General features: G+C 41.5%; 1 protein-coding gene across 5 annotated transcripts in view; it reads right to left on the bottom strand.

The window, feature by feature from the left end:
• The window catches only part of Arhgap15 (Rho GTPase activating protein 15), a 619269-nt gene extending 598931 nt beyond the window's left edge, over nucleotides 1–20338 (bottom strand). For 3 of the 5 annotated variants that reach the window (XM_017591542.3, XM_017591541.3, XM_017591544.3), the window contains exon 1: nucleotides 4079–4432. In XM_017591542.3, the coding sequence (XP_017447031.1) occupies nucleotides 4079–4089 (11 nt within the window). In that variant the 5' untranslated portion in view covers nucleotides 4090–4432. Of the gene's footprint in view, nucleotides 1–4078; nucleotides 4433–20315 lie in introns of those variants that run through there. The other 2 variants (XM_063283268.1, NM_001013917.1) reach the window with 2 other exon arrangements.
• Between the last annotated feature and the right edge of the window lie 5116 nt (nucleotides 20339–25454).

Genomic DNA, 25454 nt, shown 5'->3' with positions numbered 1-25454 from the left:
CATGTTTGCAAAGTTTGACATTCATTTCCTGTTCTTTAGAAACCCAACATATGCCCTCCTTGAAATTTCCCTGAATTATCTGACAGGAAAGATCAAAAGGTGTATTTACTAGGCACAAAGTTTTTCTAGTTTCCATGGCCTGGCAAATGGCAATAACAGCAAAATTTTGAATGGGTTTCTGAGTCCAGACTGAACATGCTCTGTACCTTTTTGTGGTGATTAATATGCTTAATTTGCATTGTGATATGATAACATTCTTGAACACTGACTGTTCTTGCAGAGGACCTGGGTTCTATTCCTAGGATTCACACGACAGATCACAACTGTCTGTAACTCTAGTTCCAGGGGATCTGATACCCTCTTTTGGCCTCTGTAGCATGGCTGTCCCATGATGTGCAGGCCTACACACAGGCAGAACTCTTATACACATAAAATAGAAGCAGACAAACCATTCAATATATGATAACTTTTGTCCTAGACTATAAACCTCACAATGTGCAGAGGACATAAATGGCTGTTGAAAATATTTTCAATTCAGTTTCCTGCAAACTCTTATTTTACTCAAACCTCTCTTTAATGTATTTTGGTCTAATTTTACCTTTGGAGAAGTTTGGAGCAATACTTTCAGATACAACCATTTGTGACACTGGAGTGAGGTCCTGTGGTTTTGAAAAGCACAATGACCCCTCTGGGAAAGTGCTTTCCTTCCTGCTTCAGGAGAGTACTTCTGTCTGAGAAAGCCCATGTGCTACTGGTGTGGACTCATTGGCTGATATAGGAACCACATTTCAATTCCAGGGCTCTGGTGTCTGATCCAAGTGAATGAAGTCAGACACAAACCTCAGGTCTTACCGTGGTGATGACAAAAGTATTGTTTTGCCCTCAGGTTTGTAGAAAGGATGACACTAACTTGAAGCTCTGCCGTTGAGTCAGTAAGAATTTTTGCGGACCATTTATAGAAGGTATAAAGACCTAATCCTGAGAGTCCTGGATCCAGCTATTCCTGACCTTGTGTTCTGTGGGTGTTGTGAGACAAGCACTATCACACTACCCCTACTAGCTTTGCGTCATCAGCAACAAAACAATTTTATCTGCTATCAGGTAAGATTCATAAAGATTGTAAGTTTATTTCCTACTTTTGTCATAGAACATGTATTTCACATTATAAAGTTAATGCTATCCAAATAGTTCGTTTCTGAGCATTAAAGACTTACACACACACACACACACACACACACACACACACACACACACACACACACACACACATCTTTAGTCAGGGCAGACAGTTCAGTAGGTAAAGTCCTTATTGCCCGAGCTTGAAGATCAGGGTTTAAATCCCCAGATTCCACATTAAAAACTCACAAACAGTGGCCTGTGCTTGTAATCTCTGTACTGGGAAGGCAGAGATGGGAGGACGCCCAGAGTTCTCAGAAGATCCAGTCTAGCTTAATCAGAGAGCTACACGGTCACTGAGATACGTGGTTGAGAAGAATTAAGGAGGACATATGGGTTTTGGCCTACCCACAAATATAAACATGAGTAAGCATGCACAGACACACACATATGTGTGCACCTTCACAAGCACACGTGCATGTACACATACGCCACGCACATTCACTCACAAAAATCTACCTTTACCTCATGCCAAGTATTTTGTGTATAAAAACACCAACATTTTTTAAAGCAGAGGTTTTTCCACTACAGAGGTTTTTCATTAGCTGTAAAAAAGCGTTTATAGAGACGAGTACATCTCTGAGGTAGAGCCTCCTTAGATAGTTTCAGAAATTCCATCTTTAAATATCACAGATTGGACCGAGGGTAGCAAGACACTCTGTCCTGAACTATTTACAACTGGATATCATGCACAGTTTCTTTAAACAAGGCTGGACACTTCCAACATCTCAATGATCACCTGGATCCTGCTATCTGGGAGATCATTTTAGAGCTAAGCTGGGGGAGCAGGGAAGGCCTGGCGAGGACATCAAGACCATGTAACCTTCCTTCAAAGTACAAGGCTGCTTGCCTGAGAGTCCCTGTGTTCTGTGTCATGGGATAGGTAAACTGTGGGATTCTAGATCAGACACCAATGGAACACCAATGACAGAGGGTCAAAAATTAGCAAAGGGAGGGCATACAGGAAAGCCTTTTCTCCTTTCTGAACTTGGCTGGTCCCAAGTAAAAAGCATGGTATTCTTTTACCTGCTCTGCAGAGCTGAGCTTGAAAATAAACTTCTCTGCCTTGCTTCATTTCACTAAAACTTGCCTAGCTGCTCAGCATACACAAGGGCAGAATGATCTGGAATAACAGACTTGCAATCAAGCCCCTTAAGATTTGGTCTGAATAGTGCAGAGTCTGTGCACCATTGCTTTGCACAACAGGTCTGAAGTCATCAGTTTAGGTATCCTCACTTGCTGCTTTGTCTACGTCCCTCCCAAACTGTCTTCACTTGTCCTTCACTTCATACAGACACCATAAAACATGTGACATTAACATGATCTGCAAAAACACTTATTAAGAATAATTAGGTTTTCAATCACGTTAAATACTTTAAACTTTAATGGCCTTTTCCTTACTTCAGATGCTTGCCTGAACATTTCTTTTTTGCTAGAGTGTGGGTTCTGTCACCTCTGTTCTTTTTATAATACAATGAAATCAGCAATAGCATATCAACAAAAATTATCTGAAGAATACATCTCAGGAAGTCTCAGAAGCACAATATTGAAGACAGATTTAAATACTGCTTTCCATGGTAAGGAAACACAACAAATTGAAATTCTAATCAGAATATCAAAGCAAGTATATATTACCAAGATCTTCTGACATGTTAACAATAAAAAGTATTGGATACCACGTCCCTAATCTCTATTTTTTCCGTAATCATTTTAACAGTCAACAAGTAGCTAGCTTCAGTATGGACAATCAAAGAGTGCTTAAAATGCATATTGCCATGAGTGTGTCAGCCTGCTGAATAATTTCCTACAAAAGTGTCTATGTCAAAAATATGTATAAGTATCTTTCAATAGAACACAATAAAAGAAAAAGATTGTTGCCACTTATCAACCCTGTAACCATTTTTAATAACCCCCCTAGATCTGCATTGTGGGATTTCACTTCTTTATCCGATAGCATAATAAAATAATATTAGGGACAAGGGGTCCATATCATGTGCTTTTATTACATTTTTTCAAAACTCTCCAGTTAGATTTGTTTAAGTATTTGTCTTAGATTAGCAACAGTTTGATGATATCTTTTCCCACGTTACAATGCACGGAGACATCCGGCACAATATCTGTGGCTAAGAAAAGCTCTTGATGGTTTACAATGAACGAATCCTTCTCATTTCAAAGGTTTATTATTTCAGAACACTTCAAAATACAGTTACCTTAAACAACAAAAGGATGCCTTTCAGCAAGGCCTCTTCCCAGAAACAACTGCCAGTGAAATCAGGTGAAACGTTTGTTTTAAACATTAAATGTCTATTTATGAATTAGAAAATTAGCCTGATTTTATTCAATTCAACATATAAATGTTAGGGGAAATACTCAGCTGTGACAGAGTTTATCTTTTTATGTGATACAATTTTCCTGCTTCTTAATGGATATTTTATCAGGCTATGTTTGAGAACCTTCCTATACAGCTCTTTACATAATGCCTGAGAGTGAGTATTTTCCACAGTGATATTTAAGAGGCCATTTCCTATTGGTATTTATAGTGGCCTTTTTCTCTTGTTACCTGAATTTCAAATTATGCAAGTTTTTGAATAGCTATCAGTTAAGTCTCATCTCTTTTATGAACAGTTACTTTTAAAAGCACTTTCAATCTAGAACTTTTCTATACTCAGTCTTCAACATTTTAGTGTAAAATCATAAACAAAGATACTAGCATAGCATTTCCACAAAGGAACTATGAATTTGTTGGATGCAGTTATGAAAAACATACACTTTGCTTCGGTGAAGGAACAAGCTGCTGTTTGGCTCCCAGGTAAGAGCTGTACATTCTGTAGAAAGGATTACACATCCATACCAGCAGAACTTTCAAGTAGCCAACACACAATACGATCTTAAGGTTACATACCTTTTCTCCATGATGACTTGCTATGAAAACTGCCATCCACTCCTTTTAGTGACTCTTTCAACAAAACGGAAAAGAGTAAGGTCACGTGTCCTATGGGGAGGCCTGTGATAGTTGCTGCTTAATTTCAGTACTTGAGAAAAAAAAGGCGGGGGGAGAGGGGGAGCAGAGACTTTAAAAAACAACCCACTTCCTGGGTACATACAGTTAACCACATTATTTCCCTTAGAGTTTGCCTTACACAGTCAGTCAACAATATCATTAGTTATCAATATTGTAATCAGTTTCCAAGTGTCGTATATTTATACGGGGTGCATCAAGTTTAATCTAAAGGAGAAAATGAGATTAAAATTTTAGCCACTGAGTTGGGTTGGGTCAGGGGAGGAACTGGCTGTCAAGAAGAGTGGAAACTTCCTCTTTCTCTGTCTTCTAGTAAGGCCTTAAAACCAGTCTCCTGGGTTAGCTTTTGCATGTTCATGCTACCAGAAAGCACTACATATCAATTGGGAAACCAAGACCTCGGCTCTATCCCAGTGCTGGTCCTTGCCACACTTGTGGCTCGACATACAAGAGCCTACTTCGATTAAGTGCAGAGGCATCAGAACTTTAGAGCACACAGCCCTGAGGCAGCAGGTACCGTGGGAGAGTAGCTCAGAGTACCAGCCATAGCACGGGACATGAAAGAGGTTTCACCCTGACACATTCTCTCTGAGTTTCCCAGGCTATCTGAAACGTGATAAAGAGCATTTGCACAAACTGCCCAATCCTCTGGTCTAACATAAAGAAAAAGACAGGGGGCTGGGGATTTAGCTCAGTGGTAGAGCGCTTACCTAGGAAGCGCAAGGCCCTGAGTTCGGTCCCCAGCTCCGAAAAAAAGAACCAAAAAAAAAAAAAAAAAAAAAGAAAGAAAAGAAAAAAAAAGAAAAAAAAGAAAAAGACAGAATAAACGGTCCAAGGGCTGTTCGTCGGGCGAGTGCTTGTGCCTCTGATGGCAAGGTTCAGCTGATCTCAGTAACAACCTTCATTTGTACATCTGCACTGAGATATGGAGTTCAGGAAGTCAGTCCCTGCCACCAGGCTTAGTAAGGTTCTAAGATGTGCACGATATCACAAAAGGGGATCTGTGGGTGGTTTTCTGGGTGGATTGGCATCCTTACCCCTCTTCTGGGAGTCCTGTATGGCGTAGGAGGTAGCCACTTCAGGCTCCATATCCTCTACTGTTATGAGTCTCAGCTAGAGTCACCTTCATAGATAGTCTTTAGCCTTCCCAATGCCAGGTCTCTAGCACATCCTAGAGCTCCACCCCCACTCAGGCCAATTTTTCTTCACTCTCACAGCTCTCCCTACACCTGATCTCCCTACACACTGTTCCCATCCCCATCCCCTCTCTTGTGCATTTCCCTCCCTCCACCTATCTCCAATGACTATTTTACTTCCCCTTCTAAGTGAGATTCAAGCATCTGTCCTTGGTTCCTTTTTGTTATTTAACTTCTTTGAGTCCATGGACTGTAGCATGATTAGCCTGTACCTTAAGGCTAATATCCAATTATAAGTGAGTATATACCATGGATGTCTGTTCAGGTTTTGGTTACCTTACTCGGGGTGCTTTCTAGTCCCATCCATTTGTCAACAAATTTCACGATGTTCTTATTTTTAACAGCTGAGTAGTATTCCGTTGTGTAAACAAACCACACTTTCTTTATCCATTCTTCAACTGAGGGGCATCTGGTTGTTTCTGCCTATTATGAATAAAACTGCTATGAATATAGTAGAGCATGTGTCATTGTGCTAGGATGAATCATCATTTGAGTATATGCCCAGGAGTGATATAGATGGATCTTGAGGTAGAACCATTCCCAAATTTCTCAGACACTGTCAAACTGATTTCAAGAGTGATTGTACGAGTTTGCACTCACACCAGCAATGGAGGAGTGTTCCCCTTGTTCCACATCCTTGCCAGCATGTGCTATCTCTTGAGTTTTTGATCTTAGCTATTCCGATGAGTATAAGGCAGAATCTCAGAGTTATTTTGATTTGCATTTCCCTGATGACTAAGGACATTGAACATTTCTTTAATTGCTTCTTGGCCATTAGAAATTCCTCTGCTGAGAATTCTGTTTAGCTCTATACCCAATTTTTTAATAGGGTTATTTGGTTTGTTGATGTCGAACTTCCTGATTTTATTATATATTTCAGATATTAACCCTCTGCTGGATATAGAGTTGGTGATGATCTTTTCCCAGTCTGTTGGCTTCCATTTTGTCCTGTTGATAGTGTCCTTTGCCTTACAGAAGCTTTTCAGTTTCATGAGCGCCCACTTAATTGTTGGTCTTAGTGCCTGAGCTATTGGTGTTCTGCTCAAGAACTTATCTTCTATACCAATGAGTTCAAGGTTATTCCCTCACTTTCTCTGCTATTAGATTTAGTGCTTCTAGTTTTATGGTGAGGTCTTCGATGCAGTTGTCTTTGTTTTGTGCAGGGTGATAAATATGGATCTATTTTCATTCTATTTGTCTACAGGCAGACATTCAGTTAGACCAGCATCATTTGTTAAAGATCCTTTCCTTTTTTCCATTGTATGTTTTTTGGTACTTCATCAAAAAAATCAGGTGTTCATAAGTGTCTGGGTTTATTTATTTTCATGTATTTGGTCCATTGACAGACCTACCTTTTTCTATATCAATACCATGCAGTTTTTTATTACTATTGTTCTGTAAGAACAGAGACGGAGGGAATGGCCAGCCAATAAGTGGCCCCACTTGGGCCCCATCCCATGGGCAAGAACCAATTCCTGACACAATTAATGATACTGTTACACTTGCATAATTGTCCTCTGAGAGGCTCCACACATCAGATGACTGAAACAGAAACAGAAATCCACTGTCAAACTTTAGATATAGCTTAGAAGTTTTGTGGAAGAGTTGGAGGAAGGATTGAGGGACCTGGAGGGGATTAGGACTCTATTAGAAGACCAAGAGAGTAAAGTAACCTAGACCTTGGGTGCTCTCTGAGACTCAACCACCAACTAAAGAGCATATCTGAGTTGGACCTAGGCTTCCTGTACAGATGAGTTTATGTGTAGCTTGGTCTTCATGTGGGTCCCCTAACAACTAGAACAGGGGCTGTCCCTGAATCTGTTGCCTACCTGTGGATCCAGTTCTGGACTGCCTTGTCTGACCTCAGTGGAAGAGGATGTGTCTAGTCCTGCAGTGACTTAAGGTATGTGGTGGGTTGGTACCCAGGAGTAACCTTCACTTTCTCAGAAGAGAAGGGGAAGATGGGTGAATGGACCTCCTTAGGTATATGGGTCCTTGGGGACTTTGCTGAGTGTTCACTCTTGGTTTCTAAGGGTTGGGTGGCAAGTAGGAAGAATGATGATAGACTGGAGGAAAGGTGAATTCAGGAACCAATTTTTATCCTGCTGATTAGCCTTGGTAAAGCCATTTACATTCCAGAAAACTCAGTTAGTTATCCATATAATGAAGCTCAGAGATGTGAACATTTTGCTTTAGGGAGCATAATAAGTAGATATAACTAGTCTGCATATCTTGAAGAACTATAGGTTTCTTAGTTACTGGTCGATTTCTATGAAGCAACATCATGGCCAAGACAACTCTAACAAGAGAAAGAATTTTATTGAGGGCTTACTTAAAGTTTCAGAAGGTCAATCTATTGCCAACATGGCGGAAAGCAGACAGGCATCAGGCATAGTACAGGAGCAGTAGCTGGGAGGTTAATATACTCAATCACAGTGACCAGCAGCAAGAGATAAAACAGAGAGGAGAGAGAGAGAGAGAGAGAGAGAGAGAGAGAGAGAGAGAGAGAGAGAGACTGAGCCTAGTTCAGGCATTTGAACTCTGCCCACTCTGAACAATATTCCCCATCTAGTAAGTCATGCTTCCTAATCCTTCTCAAACAGTTCTACCAACTGGAGACCAAATATTCAAACATCTGAGCCTATGGGATCATGAAGGGTGCCAGAAATTCAAGGCAACTAGTGTTAAGCCTTGGTAAATGCTGGGTAGATTTAGAAATCAAGGATTAGCAGTGGAATCTGGGTGCCTCTTTCAGAACAAGTGTCAACACAATGCATTAAATGTAGCCATAGTTGCGTGTTCCCTTCACAAGGCTTTGTCTTGGTTTGCTCTATGAAAAGCAATGGATACTCATCATGATTAAAACTCTATGTCACTCATCAGCAGACAGGTTCATTCACTTACAGAGGGAGTACCTAATGAGCTTTGCAGTGAGCCATGTATTAGGTCATACGGTTAATGTCCCTTGTGCCTTTGACTTCAATTTTCACAGCTGCTTCATGAGATAGACACTAGTATGATACTGTTTTTACACCTAAGGAAAATGGGATTAATTTATGAACCAAATCAGTACAGAGGAGCCAGAAGTCAAACTCTGAGGCACTCCCTGGGGCCCTTATTCTAACTGAACAGTCCATCTTGGTACCATTCACTCTGCAGCATAGCTCAGAGTGAGTGATAATGAATACTGGAGCCCCACTTCTGGTATTTTGTTTACACTCTCTACTGAAAGGTGTGCTAGACTTTGAAGTTAGGAGTCATTTCCAGGAGGCATAATGATTTCAGTCTCTCAGAGTGTTCTCTAAAATGTAATATCAAATAAATAAAATGAAGTTCAGTATAAGCAATACACTGTGTTTACAGATGCAAAGCAGTGGCTGGGCATCCACCTGCCCTGGTCAGTCTACAAATAGACTCATCGCCATCTTGACGATAACTACAATGGGAACTTTTGAAGAAAGACTCTAGCAACTATCATCATTTCCATAGAAATGTACACATCTAAAGTACTTGAGTTCATTTTGAAATAAAAATAAAGTCAGCTGACTTGCTTTGCTAGATATTAACATGCTACAAAATTAAACTGAACATAGCGCTTTAGGCCCATAATATCAGCACTTAGGAGTTAGAAGCAAGGAAAACTGGGAGCTAAAGTGTGGTCTCAGCTACTGAATTTGAGGCCAGCCTGAGTTGGACAAGACCCTCTTTCAAAGAATGAACAATCAACCAATCAATCAACCAATATTTTAGTGTCTAAATTAATTTTATTGATATATTATAGCATTGTATGCAATAATTAATATAAAAAACTAATTATTTGAAAATAAGATATCACTGAGCATATATACAAAAGGACAGATGTAAATGGGTCTGACTCGACCTTAGACTACTTGCTATGATAGACCCAACTATACTTGAAGAAAAACTCTTATTTGGATACAGTGAAGTAAATAAACCTACTTTATATTCCTAAAGGCTATTTTTCCACTACAAAAAAAAAGTGTGGTAGAAAATTATATACTAGAAAACCCTCTAGGCAGGGTAATTTGGATAAAAAGCAATGGAGTCAGATGAGCTATTCATGAAAAGAGATGATCTAATATCCAACCAGTGTATAAAGAGAAGTGTGTTGTCTACAGTAATCACAGCAAAACAAGTTACCACAGCTTCCACTCAAAGGCTGAAGGTCTGAATGTGAATGCGTAGAAGATGAAATGTGCCCATATTGCTGGTGAACCTGCAAACAAGCCATTGCAATAAGTGATCCAGCAAAAATAACACAATAAAATACGCTCCAGCAGTTTGCTTGAGTGCCCTGCCTATGGTGTCCAATGCCCTCTGGAATGGTCCTCCTACAGAGTACTACTTCCTCTCCTTCATCACAAGGTAACTGATCTTGATCTTAGCTTTTGGGTCTCAGGTAATATTTACCTGTGCTGTATTTGTGTTTGCAGGAAAAAAACAAGTTTGTAGGTCCTCTAAATGGATGTTGTGAGTTGAACACTCCAGGAAAACAGATTAAGTCTTTCCTAATTTCCGATGTTGAAAACGTAACCCCTAGGAGTGAGGTTTGGGGTTATAGTTTGGGTAAGCACTTCTATCAAAGAGAACTTCTGAGGATAGCTTGCCTCTTCTAATCTCAGTCTTCCTGGTTTGTTTTCTTTAAGCTGCTGAGTTGATGCCCGAACAGACAAAAAGAATAGTATGGGATATTCTAGCTTAAAAAGAAATAAATCACTGGGACATGTTTTGGATATTAAGCATTAATAGCATCAGCACAAAAGGGTCAATGGTGAGGAATCACATCATTGCCTGGATGAGAGATATCTGAGACCTTGGAGAAGCAAGGAAAGCAGCTTCCTTGGTGGTGGGACAGATTTGTTCCTGGCTGTGAGGGATATTTTGTCCGACATTACGGAGAAACTGCCTGGAGTTCTATGAGACCCAGTCAGGTGTTGAAGGATGGACCACACTATCACAATTACAGCAGAGATGACTGGAGCATGGCTCAAACTGGAGCATCAACAGTGGACAACAGTTAAATTATGGGAGGAGCTGGAGAACAGACTGGTCGGTGTTTCTGTCTTGAGCAAGAAAGGATACAGAAGATGGAGTTGAGAGAGAAATGTCTTCAGAAGAGCTGGGTGGGTGCACTGAAGCACTGAGGCTTCAAGGTGTGACCACTGACCTCTGAGAAGCTGTCTGTCCTCACAGTGCACTTAACCAAAGTGCAGCTGGGCAAGAAGGTGAGAGACTAGGGGGAAAGCTGGGCTAACAATATCTCTTTGGAAGCCAGCAACATTTAGCACTTAACTGTGTGACTGAATATGAAGGCTTAGAGTGGTCACAGAAAAGAGAAAGGTTCAAGATAGGTTCTCCCGTGCTCAATGGAAAGATGCAAAGGAAAAGGGGAAAAAATCATCAAAAGAGACTAATTTCACTTTAAGGAAGAGAAGGAGGAGCTCCAATTGCCTTTAGATACAGAATGGTGGAAGTTACTGTGAACCTTGATAAAAATAGATCTTGGATATGGGAGAAAGAAATTACATCATTCAGAGATGGTGGGTCAGGGAGTAGGGGAACTTACTACCAAGTCTTATGGCCTACATTTGACCCCTGGAATCTACATGGTGAAAGGAGAGAATCAAGTCTTAGAAGATGTCCTCTGACCACCACACAAACACATGTGAACGTGCATGCAAGCACACACATACATCTGACCACATGTACTTTGGAAAAGGAAGACATACCTGAATAGATTAATAACAAGAGCTATGACCATGTTATAAGGAACTTTTATGTGACAGAAATTTTACAAGTGAGGATAGTGCAGTGACCAGGAAAGAAATGAAGCCACAGGGACTTGCTTTTTATGACTGGGAAAAGAACACACGAATCTGGAGGATGAGGATTGACAGGAACAAGAACATGATGATACTTGGGAGGGAAAAACAGGGAATTGTGGGAATTGTCTTCAGATAGGGGAGAGGAGCCTGCTTGGAAGTAGGTATTAGGGTAAGCCTCGGCTCTGGCTGGGAGTATGAGAAGACTCAGAAGCCGAAATCCAGCCTGAGTTCTGGGGCAAGGTGAAGAAACACAAGAGAGTCTTCCTGTCTAGAGTCACTAGAAGTTCTCTTGTCAGCAGCTTAAGAAAATGGTAAGGAGAACTAAGATTCCAGAGAATCAGACAAAGATTTAAAGGTTTTCGGGAAGAGGGGACAGGCAAACAGCACAGCAATGTGAGATTCTGTAGTGTCAGGAGCATCAAGGTCAAATTGTTTCCTGGAGCTTGAACACTGGGTCTCTCAGAGATGTTCATAGTGGCTTAGGGTGCTTCTCTGAGGACCACAGTAGTACTTGAGAATTCTGTGTGTTTTTAAATACTGGTGTTTGAGAAAAACAAGTTTAAATGTGATAAAATTTTAATTTGTCTTGCAAGAGTGACTAATGATCATCAGAATCAGATATTGATAGGAGGAAAGAAATGTAACAATTTTCAGAAACAAGGGTCTTACTCTTATGGAGGAAAGGAATTGGATGGACCCAGTCTCTCATTTCTTCACATAAGCACAAAGCACTTGCTTTGATTTAGACATATCACCAAGATCCAGGGATACAATTTCTTAGCTGTCAGCAGTGTTGTTGGTGAGGTAAGCATATGAATCATTAGCATATCCAAGAGCAGAACAACTACAGAAAAAGTAAAGCAGAGGCAACAGGCAGCAAGTGCACAGAGAATTTGGTACGGACTGCTTAAGGTGGAAGAGAAGAGAAAAAGTTTTTGTTTTTGAAGTCTAAAGTCACAGCCATATTAATCTTTTTTTTTTCTTTTCTTTTCATTTTTCGGAGCTGGGGACCGAACCCAGGGCCTTGCGCTTGCTAGGCAAGCGCTCTACCACTGAGCCAAATCCCCAACCCCGCCATATTAATCTTAATGACATAGACCATTGTTGTTAGAACGCAAAACAGGCAACTTGCTGGAGCAGTGACTCTGAGGAGAGGAAGCGCTGTGATCGGTTTCACGTTTAGACATTGATAATTAACGGTAATGAGAGGAAAGGGCTGAAGGTGGGGAAGTGTTACATTTCTGATAAGACAACACAAGATGCAGAAGCTGGAACTACTCAGGTGTATAACCAGATTGCTGAGATCCAGGGAAAGGAAAGGGGGGAAGTAGAGGCAAAGTTGAGATTGCTTGGGAACATGAATCATACCTAAAGTTTTCGTGTGTCTTAAAGCAAAGAACAAGCAGGTATCGCACAGAGTTTGGGACGTCAAGGTGAGAAGAGGGTTTTATGAGTATTATAGACTTTACTACACTGGGCAGAGGCAATTTAAAGGTAAGAACTTTGTCCCCTCACCTCCAATTAAAGCAAGGCATTGCACCTTGATGTATTATTTCCATCTTGCATGTTTGAGTTTTATATCAGGAAAGGCTGTACCCCTGTAATTTGTTTAAATGTTTACAAAGTAAATTCTCCAGAGGCAGCACTGGGCTCAGAATGGCCTCTTGAGCCTCAGGGCTATAGGTGATGCACACTAACCAGGTGTTGAAAACCGTGGGTCCGCCTTCTGGGCCCCGGGCGCCATTTTGAGAGCTCTCAGATGAGAGAAGCAGAAGCCGCAAGAGGTGTATTTATGAGACGACTTTCTTTAGGTCCGTAGCAACGCAAGCTGTGGTGAAAACTTCCTGTTGCAGCAACACTGCCTACTGAGATGATGTGCTCTGCCTGCACAGGCAAAGCTATTAAAGCACAGGCTACTGCCAAGCACACAGTCAAATCACCTCTGAAATGAAGCCGCCTCTCAGAGTGACCGGGTCCATGGAAATCACGAGCTAAGTGAGCCAAGCTGAAAGGAACGCAGTCCCCCGGACCAGAGAGTTTCAAATCAGAGGGGGAAGGAGGAGAAGGCTCCAAGGCTCCTTGAAGCCATGAGGTAGAAGCCATTGCTGCCTGGAATCCGGACCATAGAGTGTCTACAACTGCCACAAAAGAGGAACTTAAAATAGACAAAAACAGGAAAGCTTCTGATCTTGAGGCAGAGCAAAAGTTGAAGAGAAACTGAAAATGAGTTCATGCTGAGGCGCTAAATTTACAATCACTGGTCTCCTATTTGAAACCCAAAGGTAGAATTCAACGTTAAACGGCTTCCCCTGGCAGGGAAACCTCTCTGCCCTTTTCGAGAAGCAAATGAGAAGTTGACAGGCTTCAAACACTTTACTTGAACTAAAGTGCTCGGCAGTCTGCCCCAAGGCCAGCATTAGCAGGTGTTAGGCGATGTAAAAATGCACTCTTATCAAGAAACTGTCAACCTTCCCCAAGGTCTGTAGTAAAACAAACAAACAAACAAAACAAAACAATAAATACCACCACCAACAACAATAAACCCAAAACAAAACAAAAAGTCCACAAGGTATAGATCATTTGAGAAACCTACAGTCAGGTTTCAGAAGCAGATGCATTAATTTACACTCTCATCAAATGTAAAGATTTGTGTTCTCCACATCCTAGCCAGCATGTACAGTCATAGGAGTTCCTAATGTTGACCATCCAAGTCTGAGTGCAATAGTTCCTTTCATCCACATTTCCCTGATGACTGAGAATGTTGAAATTCTTTGTTAAATGTTAACTAACTATTCGTATGTTTCCGTTTCGACAGCTCTGTTTAGTTCCACGGCCCATTTTTTAATACACGTTTAAATAAATCCTCTGAGAATTTTGATCTGTATTTTGATCTGTATTCATACTGACTGGTGGCTAATGCCTCCAAGACCAGTACCTCCCTCCCTCCCTGCAGGCTAATTTTTGGCTCACTTGGTCTTTTCTGGTTTCTTTGTATCAATCAAATCTAAGTTGTACTGTCCATAACGGCATCTGGATCTGGAGTCATACACTGTGCATGATCAATTTAACTGGAGCCTCATGCACCCCCAAGAGATTAACTGAGAGTCCTTCAATTTTGTCGATTACTTCTGAGTTTTTCAGATTATATAATCTGAAAAAGAACCCACTTAACTATATTCTTATCTGAGGGCCCCTTCTTCCTTCCTCCGTCCCTCCTTCTCTCATTCATTCATTCATTCATTCATTCATTCATTCATTCATTCATTCATTCTCTTGCCAGTTGCTCTAGCTAAGATCTTCAGTAAAACAGAGAACAGAAGTGGCAGAGATGTAAGGGGAGATTCCCTATTTGTTTGATTGGGTAAATAAAGACAGCAGAAGCCAATCCCTGGGCAAAAATATAGAGGAGGGTTTTCAAGGTCCCAGGAGGAAGAGGAGGAGATGATATAGAAAAGAGGCTTCTCAGTCAGGCTGTGGGCTGAAGAAGAGGGACACCATTTAGGTCTGAGAGCAATTAGACCCGGTGGCGGCATCTGCCACTGGAAGAATTCCAACTTAGAGTTTAGGACTCCGAATTTTAGGATTCCAAGCCCAGTGGTTGTGACATCTGGCTGATATCAAATATTAAGATTGTCTGGTATTTTCTATTCACCATGATTCAGGTGGGCAAAAGGCGGCGTGACCGCGGGATGGTCATTGGTGTTCGCTCGGTGGAGCTCAAGCCGTAGCTCTAGGCTTTCTCAAGAGGAACCGCTGTTCTCGGAGCATAGCCAGGATCTCAGGAAAGCGATAGCTAGCCTTGGGAGCTGAATGAGGCCTGGGTGGTCATTAGGGGCTGGTGGAGGTAGCTGCGAGAGGTTGCGAGACCACGGACAGAGCTCTCGAGAAAGAGCTAGCCTAACGTAGATTTTATAAAATTACATGCAACACAGAGAGCATCTTTACATTTTAAAGAAGCCTCTTTAGACCCTCCATTGTTGAGCACGATGCCAGCAATGATGCACAAGGTCTTCCCATGGTTAGGATACATTCCGTCTATACGTACCTTGTTGGCAACTTTTCCTTTTTTCATCAAAATGCCTATCATGTATTACATGATTTTAAAAACCAATATAAATCAATTTCAGGTACTTTTTGAACATAGACTAAGATATTTCTCCCAGAGGACAGCATATATAGTGACGAATATCATGATATCCGACACTTTGGTTTTTAAAACAATATGTAAGGAAAGCCTTTTTGCATTAAATTTTATACTCAAAACTGAAATTCTCTTTCACATGGGGGTTCTTTAACTTTTATAAGTAAAGTTTGAACTACTATTTTAATATTTTAGGTTATAATTTCTATCTAGTGCATTGAACACAGAAACACAATAGAAGCATGTCTGGTGTGCTAGATTCAAATGTAATGCCAAGCTCTCTGTACATCAAATAAAATAATGAAGCTAAGAGACTTTATTTTCACCTCTAGAATTCATCCAGGGTCTGCTCTGCAGGAAGGAATCCAAAATTTCCTCCTATTCTAGATCCAACCCCTCTGCCAAGTCATGCTCATTCCTACAATGGGCTGGGTGCTCCCTTATGAATCCCTAATTTAGAAAATTCCCTGTAGGCTTTCCTGCCTACTGCCCAATCCTAGGGAGGCATTTTTACAACTAGAGTTCTCTCCTCTCAAATGACTCTACCTTGTGGGACGTTGACATAAAACTAGATAGCACAAATACAGAAATTAAAACAAATAGGAAAGGGCAATACAGAGAATCTAAGACATCAAGAAAAACCAAACATTTGAATTATAGACATAGATGAGGGAGAAGGGCATAAGCTAGATCTTCAGCAAGATCATAAGAGAAGACTTCCTCAAACCAAGGAAAAACACACCAATGCAGATACAAAAAGCATAGAGAACACCAAATAGGAGGCTAGAAAAGAAAATCCCCATGATACATCATAAGTATACAGAAAGAAGAAGAAGGAGGAGGAGGAGGAGGAGGGGGAGGGGGAGGGGGAGAAGGAGAAGGAGAAGGAGAAGGAGAGGAAGAAGAAGAAGAAGAAGAAGAAGAAGAAGAAGAAGAAGAAGAAGAAGAAGAAGAAGAAGAAGAAGAAGAAGAAGAAGAAGAAGAAAGTATCGTGAACGCTGAACGCTGCAGGATAAAGAATAGAATCACCTATAAAGGAAAAACAATCAGAATTACACTTGATTTCTCAGTGAAATCTTCAAAAGTCATAGGATCCTGGGCAATGCATTTTAAGTCCTAACACACCACAAGGGTCAGCATAGACTAATAACACATAACAAAACTACCTACCATCCATCCGTTAAGAAAAAAGAAAATGTCACAGTATGAGCAACTTAAAATAAAATTATAATCAATTAAACAAACTTAAAGAAAGTATAAGTAGCAATATTTGAGGTGGAAAAAAGGAGTGAGCATGACAGAGACTGTGGATAGAAAAACAAAGACATAACTATTAAAACACAGAGTCATTTAGAAGACAACATGAAAAATGCATAAAGAGTTAACCTGACACACATAATTCAGTAATAACTTTAGTTACCAATGGTTCCAATTCTCCAATCAAATGACACAGAATAAGCAAAATCTGTCTGCTGTCTGCAAGGTGCGTAGCTTAGTAAGATTTAAAAATAGGCACCACCATAGGGTCAAAGAATAGGAAAAAGTGCACCAAAAACAAGCAAACAACACAAAAGACCAAGAAGCAAGCAGACATTGATATCCTAATAAGTGACAGACTTCAAACTAAGACTAATCAGAAGAGATAAAGAGGGGTACTTCTAAATAAGGGGCAACATAACCAAGAGCATACCACTTCCTAAATATATATACACCATATTTCTATGTTTTAAATTTTGTAAAAAAAAATCTACTACCAGATTTAAAGACTTAATTTAATATCAACACATTGATTGCATGTTATTTAAAGATTCGATTTTCTCCAATAAACAGGCCACCATCATTAAGTAAAAACAAAACCACCAAACATCACAGCAAAAGAAAAAACAAACAAGAGAAACACCAGTATTAATTGATTCATCAATGTGTTCGTATTCTAAGCTCCACCCCCACAGCTACCTGGCAACAAAAGGCAGCTGTGCCTGTTACTATGTAAGGGGCTGCTGGTCCCCTCCTCTTTCTCTTGCTCTCTCTTACTCTTTGCTCTTCTCTTCTCTGTTCTTGTGCCCTCTTCCCCTTCCTCCCTCCTCTCCCCATTCCCCTCCCCGCTTCCCTCCACATACCCATGGCTGGCCTCCTTTGCTTCTCCCCTCTTCTATTCATCTTTCCTCATTAAACCTCTCCACGTGGATCTATGTTGGTTGGGTGTGTTCTGTCTGGACGTGAGATGATTTTTAAACCCCAACACAGTGGACATTGAAATGTGGTCCACGTACACTATGGAATATTATTCAGTTGTGAAGAAAAGGAAATCTTGAAGTTTTCTGGTGAATGAATGGAACTTGAAACAAATAAACTGAGCGAGTAACCCAGAGCAAGAAATACAAGTATCACAATTTCTTTCTCTTTAAGGCAACTAGCTCTACATCATTAGATGTGAGTGCTTATCCTGGAGACACTGCAGAAATAAGGAAAGTGGAGAGAGACCATTGCCAGCGTAGGAGGTTGGGTGAGCAACACAAATGGGAATATTGGGAATATTAGGTCACAAGTGATGTGCCTGAGAACATGGGGGTGTATGGTGGGCACCCTCGTCAGGGAAGGCTAGAGAGATAGCTGTAGAAGATCTACCACGGAGGGTAAAATAGCAGTAAGGATTACAGAAAGAGAACTAAGAAATCATGCTATTAACTACCTCAGAAAATAAAACCTACAAAACACTAACTCTGTACATAAGTCTGAATATAAATGAAATTCTCTCATTTGCACTGACCATGCTCCCTTTAAGAGCAAGAGACCATCTAACAAAATTCAGCATCAGGCATGAGAAGCCCTCCTTAGAGTTGTTAGTCCAGGTTTTCCAAGAGATTCCAGAAACATTACAGGTTAGTGTTCATGCCTTTGGATGTCTCCCTCCAGAAGAGGAAGGTAAGTCCCTATTGCTGAAAATACCACACACTTCAGAAACAGCAGGTGCCAAGAATGCCCCTGAGCTAGCTGACTGGGATGTTCATCCCTGAGGACTAGCTTTTGTTGTTTCAAAAGGTGCCAGGAAAGCTTCTAAAGGAGATCTGGTGATTTGAATATGAACGACCCACATAATCAAGTATTTTTGAATGCTTAGTCACTACTTAAAAGGATTAGGGAGTGTAGCCTCCTTGGAGGAAGTATGCCTTTGAGAGTAGGCTTCGAGGTTTCAGAAGCCAAAGTCAGGACCCTGTGCTCTCTGCCCTTCCTGTTGCTTGTAGATCCAGACATAGAACTCTTAGACACTCTCAACTCTCTCCAGCACTGCATTCTGCCATGCTTCCCATGATAATGCTCACAGATTAAACTGCAAGCAAGCCCCAGTTACACGTTTTTCTTTTACAGGAGTTGCCATAGTCATGATGTCTCCTTACATCGCTATAGCACTAACCGAGGTTGTGGGGATGTAGCCACAGTCTTACCCAACTATGATGTCTGTGAACCAGAACAATAATCAGTATGGCTGATTACCTGGCAATACCTGATTAACCCTAACATGTCGGACTTAGAAGTCACCAACAGCTCTCTAATTGGACTTAAGACATGCTCAACAAGAGGGAAATCACTCCTGGTACTGGAAACCTAGTCAACTGCCAAGTGCTAGTGAATTTTAGAGAAGAACCTACAACTACCATCTTACTAAACTACCATAATCCCTTGCTACATCTAAAAATTTGTCTTTATACTCCAAAAGTATAGTCCTCAGCTCTCACCAAGAAAACTTCTCTTTGAAACAGACACAGAACATTGAAAAAAGAAAACACACAGCCAATCAAAGCACAGAGATATGGAGCTCAACATCAAAGAATACATCGACAATATGATCTTGCCTCTAAGTCTCAGGGAACATTCTGGAACAAAGGGATGGAAGATTATAAAAACCAGCAGAACATGGAGTTTGCTGTGAGACTGTGTCTCTAAAGTAGACTGGGGAAAGCCTGGGAGACCTATACCCTTGTGGTAGTTTGAATATGCTTGGCCCAGAGAATGGCTCTGTTAGGAAGTGTGGCCTTGTTGGAGTAGGTGTGGCTTTGCTGGAGGAATTGTGTCACTGTAGAGCTGGGCAGTGAGACCCTGATCCTATCCACGTGGGAGCCAGTATTCTCCTAGTGGCCTTCAAATAAAGATGTAAAACTCTCAGGTTCTCCTGCACCATGCCTGCCTGGACACTGCCTTGCTCTCACCTTGATGATAATGGATTGAACCTCTGAAACTGTAAGCCAGCCCAATTAATTATTGTCCTTATAAGAGTTGTCTTGGTCATGGTATTTGTCCACAGCAGTAAAACCCTAACTAAGACTATCCTAACAGTGGACTACAGCCACTAAGTAATGGTGAAAGTCTTCTCAGAAGAGCGCACCAATCATTTATGCAATGTAAAATGGTCAGCCCTGAAAGCATATATATATAAGTCACATGATACAGTCTGAACAGGCTGTATGTATGTATGTATGTATTTGGGAATATGTATGTATATATTTATGTATATATTATTTATGCATTTAGGAATATATATGTCACAGCAGTTAATTAAGATTAGAGGCCATGAAATTGAAAGAGAGAAGTGATGGGGATTATAGGAGGGTTTGGAAGGAAAAAAAGGAAAGCAAGAAATTACATTATAATCTCAAAACATAAAACATTTTCCCAACTTCTGTGTTTATTTACATCCTGATAACAGCACCCCTCTCCTCTCAGTTTCCCACTCACATAGCCCATTACCCACTCCCATTCTTCTGAGAGAAGGGGGATCCCCCTGCTGGGTACCAATTCATTCTGGGTAATCAAGTCATTGTAGGACTAGACACATCCTCTCCCACTGAAGAGAGGATCCACAGACAGGCAACAAAGTCAGAGTCAGCCTCCCCACCTGACTCCCACTCCAGTTGTTGGAGAAACCTATGAAGACCTACCTGCACATCTGCTACATATGTGGGTTGGTTTAGTCTCAGGGAACCCCCAAGGGTCCAGGTTATTTGACTCTGTTGGTCTTCTTCTGGAGTTCCTATCCCCTATGGGTCCCTCAGTCCTTCCGCCAATGTTTCAGCAGAACTTCCTGAATTCCATCTAATGCTTGTCTCTTCGTCTGTTTTGGTCAGCTGCTGGGTGGAGCTTCTCAGACAGCAGTCATGCTAAGCTTCTTTCATTAAGCATTACAGAGTATCATTAATAGTGTCGGGGGTTAGTTCTCAATCCCTGGGATGGGTCTCAAGTTGGGCCAGTCATTGTTTGGCCGTTCCCTCAGTGTCTGCTCTATCTTTGTCCCTGCACTTACTGGAGGCAGGACAAATTTGGGGTTGAAGGCTTTGTGTCCTGACACTATGACTGGGAGTCCTCCCTGGCTATAGGAGGATGCCACTTAGGGCCCTATGACCCACAGCTAGGACTCTCAGCTAGAGTCACCCTCATAGACTCTCTGGAGCCAACCCCATCCCAAGTCTCTTCTCTGCCTCATCCTAGAGATGCTCCTCCAACCACTGCTGATTTCCTCTCTCTCTCTCTCTCTCTCTCTCTCTCTCTCTCTCTCTCTCTCTCTCTCTCCAGCTCTTTCTACATCTGATCCGCACCCTCTATTCCATTTTTTCCCCATCCCCTCTCCTACCGAGTTCCTCTCCTCTACCTATCTCTGCTGACCATTTTATTTCCCTTTCTGAGTGAACACTCCTTCATTACTGGTGGGACTGCAAACTTGTACAAGCACTCTGGAAACCAATTAGGCAGTTTCTCAGCACATTGCGAATAGTTCTACCTCAAGACATAGCTATACCACTCCTGGATATATACACAAAAGATACCCCACTATGCCACAGGGACACTCAACTATGTTCATAGCAGCATTACTTGTAATAGCGAGAAACTAGAAACAGCCCATATATCCCTCAATGAAAGAGTAGATAAAGAAAGTGTGGTTCATTTACACAATGGAATACTACTCAAGGGTGCCATGAAATTTGCTGGAAATGGATGGAACTAGAAAATACCCTGAGTGAGATAACCCAGACCCAAAAGGACGTGCATGGTATATTCTCATGTGTAAGTGGATATTAACCATATGTACAGGACACACTACAATCCACAGACCTAAAGATGCTGAATAACAAGGAGGGCTCAGGGGGGATGCTGGAATCTCACTCAGCAGGGCAAATGACAGAAACCATTTAAAAGACAGACTTGTTTCTCTAAAAGAAACGAGAATGACTAGAACATGGGGGAAAACGTCAGTATCAACCCCATACTGCTAGACTTATTACATATCATGATGCCTTTTTTCTCCATTATGATGATAATGATGACGCAGATAAGAAAAATTGAATTAATAAAATGTTAAATTCATTTTCTGTGTAAACTATATGTCTCCGTGTATATAGCATGAGTTGGTGGGTATGTGAGTATATGTGCACATGTGCATGCAGCTATTTCTGGTCCTAATGTCTATATGCTTCCACTTTTATGCACCCCTCTCTATTTTGAGACAGGGTCTCTCCTGCTAAGACTCTGTAGCTGACCAGTGATCCAAGTAAGGCACCTGTTGATCTCTACCTGTTCTAAGCCGGTTATATGTGTGTGCCGTCATGCTTGGCTTTTGCTCCGGTACCAGAGATCAGAACTTAGGTGTCCATACTTACGAGACAGGCATACTGACTGAACCATCTTTCTTGCCCTTTCAACCACATTTAAAACATGCAGGACAAAGATATCATGAATTGTTCTCCCCAGACTACTGCATTGCTAATCAATTGTGCATCTTCTATACATATGTAGTCTAGACAAGATGTAGTTCTGTAAGCAGATGTTTATGATTGTGTGGAAGAATGATTCTGGCCCGTCTTTTTTTGGACTTGGGGAAAGGCCCATGAAGATACAGAATGGTAGAATGTCACATGCATCCTAAGTGAAATGGTTTTCTTTGTTTTGTTTTGTTTCTTTATTTTTGGAGCTGGGGACCGAACCCAGGGCCTTGCGCTTGCTAGGCAAGCGCTCTACCACTGAGCTAAATCCCCAACCCCGATGAAATGGTTTTAACCTCCTCATTACAGTGCTAACGATCCTGTCTTCCTGTTTGTAAGACAAGGGCCTCAGTGGCGGTGCTCTGGGACAGCTTTCAAGAATTTTCTCCACGGACACACGGGCTTTGGAGGACACAGTGTCTCACTGGGCAGCAGAGGAGAGCTTTCTTCACCTCTCAGGAGGATAGAGTTCCTGCCTCCCGTTGCATTAGAGGTTTGCACGGTGGCTTGACCTCCATACACCACTAATGTCTTGCAATTTCAAGTTTCTCAACTGCTCACGGAAATGCACCGTAAGAACAGTTTTCCTAGGTCTCTATTCCTGGCGTCTTCAGGGGACTATGGAACTAGGGAAGTGGAGGGGACCATCAGAGGCTTACTCTAGGGGCTTTGACTAACTGCTCCCTTTCTCTGCAGACAGACTTCTTCACTCGGAAGACAGTGACACCATAGGTTCTGATGCTCCACATTTCCTTTCAGTCAGAGCTTTGCCCATTTAACCACTTCTTCACGCCAGTCACAGGTCGGTAAGCTTTTCTCCTTCGTTTCTACCTTGGGTCACCTTGTTCTGCTACTGTTTTCTTGCCTGATAACACTTGGGTGCCTAGATACCACCGATGCTTATCAGCAAAGGGTGTAGAAAGTACAAAAGGTTCAGAGAAGGTTCCATTTCTTAAAAAAAAAAAATTCTGCTCAGGTTTCTCGTTGACAAGCCGAAGGAAATGTGCACGTTGCTGTGGCACCGGGCTTCAATGGCTTATTTCTCATCGGTACGACAGGAAACTGGTCACGGTAGTTTGAACGGGAGTTTTTCGGGGTTTGTTCTACCGTTTCCTTCTTTCCAGGGATTTTCTTTCTCTCCCCGTCTCTCCTTCTCTCTCTCTCTCTCTCTCTCTCTCTCTCTCTCTCTCTCTCTCTCTCTCTCTCTCTCTCTCTCTCTCTCTCGTGCAAGGCCTGCTAAGTCCTCCATGCAATTCTGGAAAACTAAAACTCCATATCTAAGCCTGTTGAACCTCTTGTCACACAAGCATTTGAAAGAATGATACTTAAGGGAAATAGAAAATGACACTTTCCCCCTCATCTTTTGAAGACGAAATGATCCATCCCCCCCCCCTCAATTCTACCAAGAGATTCCCAGCTCATTTTCCCTAGCATGAGCTTTAAAGTGTAAAAAAAAAAACTCATCAAACATCTTTCCCTCTGAGACAATGTCATCAGAGTTCAAAGGATGCAGCAGCCCTGCAAACTGCTGTCTTGTTCCAGCGATAAGGGCTTGGCTTTCATTTTACGTTTGATTCCAAGAAAATCAAATCTGTTTTTATGTACACTATGACTATAACTAAATCAGGAAATTAGGAGAAATAATCTATTTTTTGCAGCCAGCTTGGGGGGGGGCTTCCCTTTTTTTCATCTTGCCTCGCCTCTTCAGCTTGCTTGTATTTCAAGTCTGGCAGGCTTGACTATTCAAAATGAAAACATCCTTCGCCTCCATGTAATGAAGAAAACCACTGCAGCTCTGGGAAATAACACCGCCTCCTTTCTGTAGCATGAGCTCTTTTAAAGCCTTCACTGGCTAAGAAACAGAGAGCAACTCTTACTTGTTTGTGCAATGCTCCCAGATCTAGTCAAAACTCCTGCACCACAATGAGCAGGATTTACAAACACACTGAAATTCCAGCGCCACTCACCTACTGAGTTAGGATACTTTGGACTCCTTATTTCAACAAGGCATTCTTGGATCAGCAGTTTTCATCCCAGCATATGCGACTCCATTAGTTATACGAGGCAGATTTTAGCTCAGTCAAAGGTACTCTTCAGGTTTTAAACCCTGATTGCATACGTTGAAGTTAGCTAGCCCTTGTAGTCAAATTCACTAATGGATTCTTTTATTTCCTCCAAATTAAAGGTGTGGAGTGGTTGTCAATAGTTTTTCACGTTAAAATACTGTTTGTCTGCTTTTTGGGGTTTTATTTTTGTTTGCTTGTTTGTTTTTGGTTTTTGTTTTTCCATTGGACAAGATCCATGAGAATGATTGAGGAAAGACTGAATAGGACTTGGGATGCCTGGGCTTTTGCTCTGTGGTCCCTTGGCTCTGTTGAATGTCCAATGTTGAGACAGAGAGACATGGTCAGCACATGGAGGGCACAGCTACTCACATCCTGGTGGGTGGCAGGTAGGGAAGGAAGGACTAAAGACAAACTTTGTCTTTGCCATCACCAAGTTCACGGTCCTTACACAGTAGCTGTGTGGCACTTCTCCATGTCCCCAAAGTCTAGCACTTCTCAGATACTCAAGTCTGAATTTTGACATTGAGGGCAAATATCGATTTTGAAGTAAACTAAAGCGAAAGGACTCGTTTTATTCCTGGAAATAAAAACATTCACAAAGTTGATGTGCTGGCAATAATTTCATATTAGATCAAAGATTTTCTAGACATTCTACTTCAAGTACCTTATTTTCATATTTAGAAGCATTTATTCTATGAGTGTCCTAATGAATTATTAGTGGGTACGGTTACCAGGAAGAAACTTGACTCTTCCCCTCTCTAGCATTGCCTCCCTTCCTTGATAAATTATATTAAAAAGCCTCAGTTAGTGACGGGCAGGACCACACAGGGAGGACACTGTAGACAACAGCAGGAGTTACTTCAGTTGTGCCTTCCGTTAGTCTCCTGCCTTTCAGCCTCCTGTACAGAATCAGATGTTTGTATCGCCGTAACAAATGAATTAAGAATGCAAAAGGAAAACTACCTCTAAAAACGTTATTAGACTCTATCCGAATCACCACGGAGGTGTCCTAGGGTTGTCATGCCATCGCAGCTTATTTTATAAGAAGTACGTCATTAGCAAACAGTGACAGATGACGTGTAAAAGTCAAGCTGCTCTTTCCTGTGGTCATTTTCAGTTCTCCCTCCTATTCTCCTCACCATTGATTAATTATGCTGACAGCATTCTCTCACAGAGCTCCTACCATTTGCTTTCAGCAAGCATTCCTTGAGTACTTGCTGCCCATCAAGCCATACTTTATATAAGGTTCTATCTTCAC

This window comes from Rattus norvegicus, chromosome 3 (assembly GCF_036323735.1).
Source record: "Rattus norvegicus strain BN/NHsdMcwi chromosome 3, GRCr8, whole genome shotgun sequence".
In the NCBI taxonomy this organism is placed as follows: Eukaryota; Metazoa; Chordata; class Mammalia; order Rodentia; family Muridae; genus Rattus; species Rattus norvegicus.
Note: the sequence above shows the minus strand (reverse complement) of the source record. Positions and strands in the feature narration are given on the sequence as shown.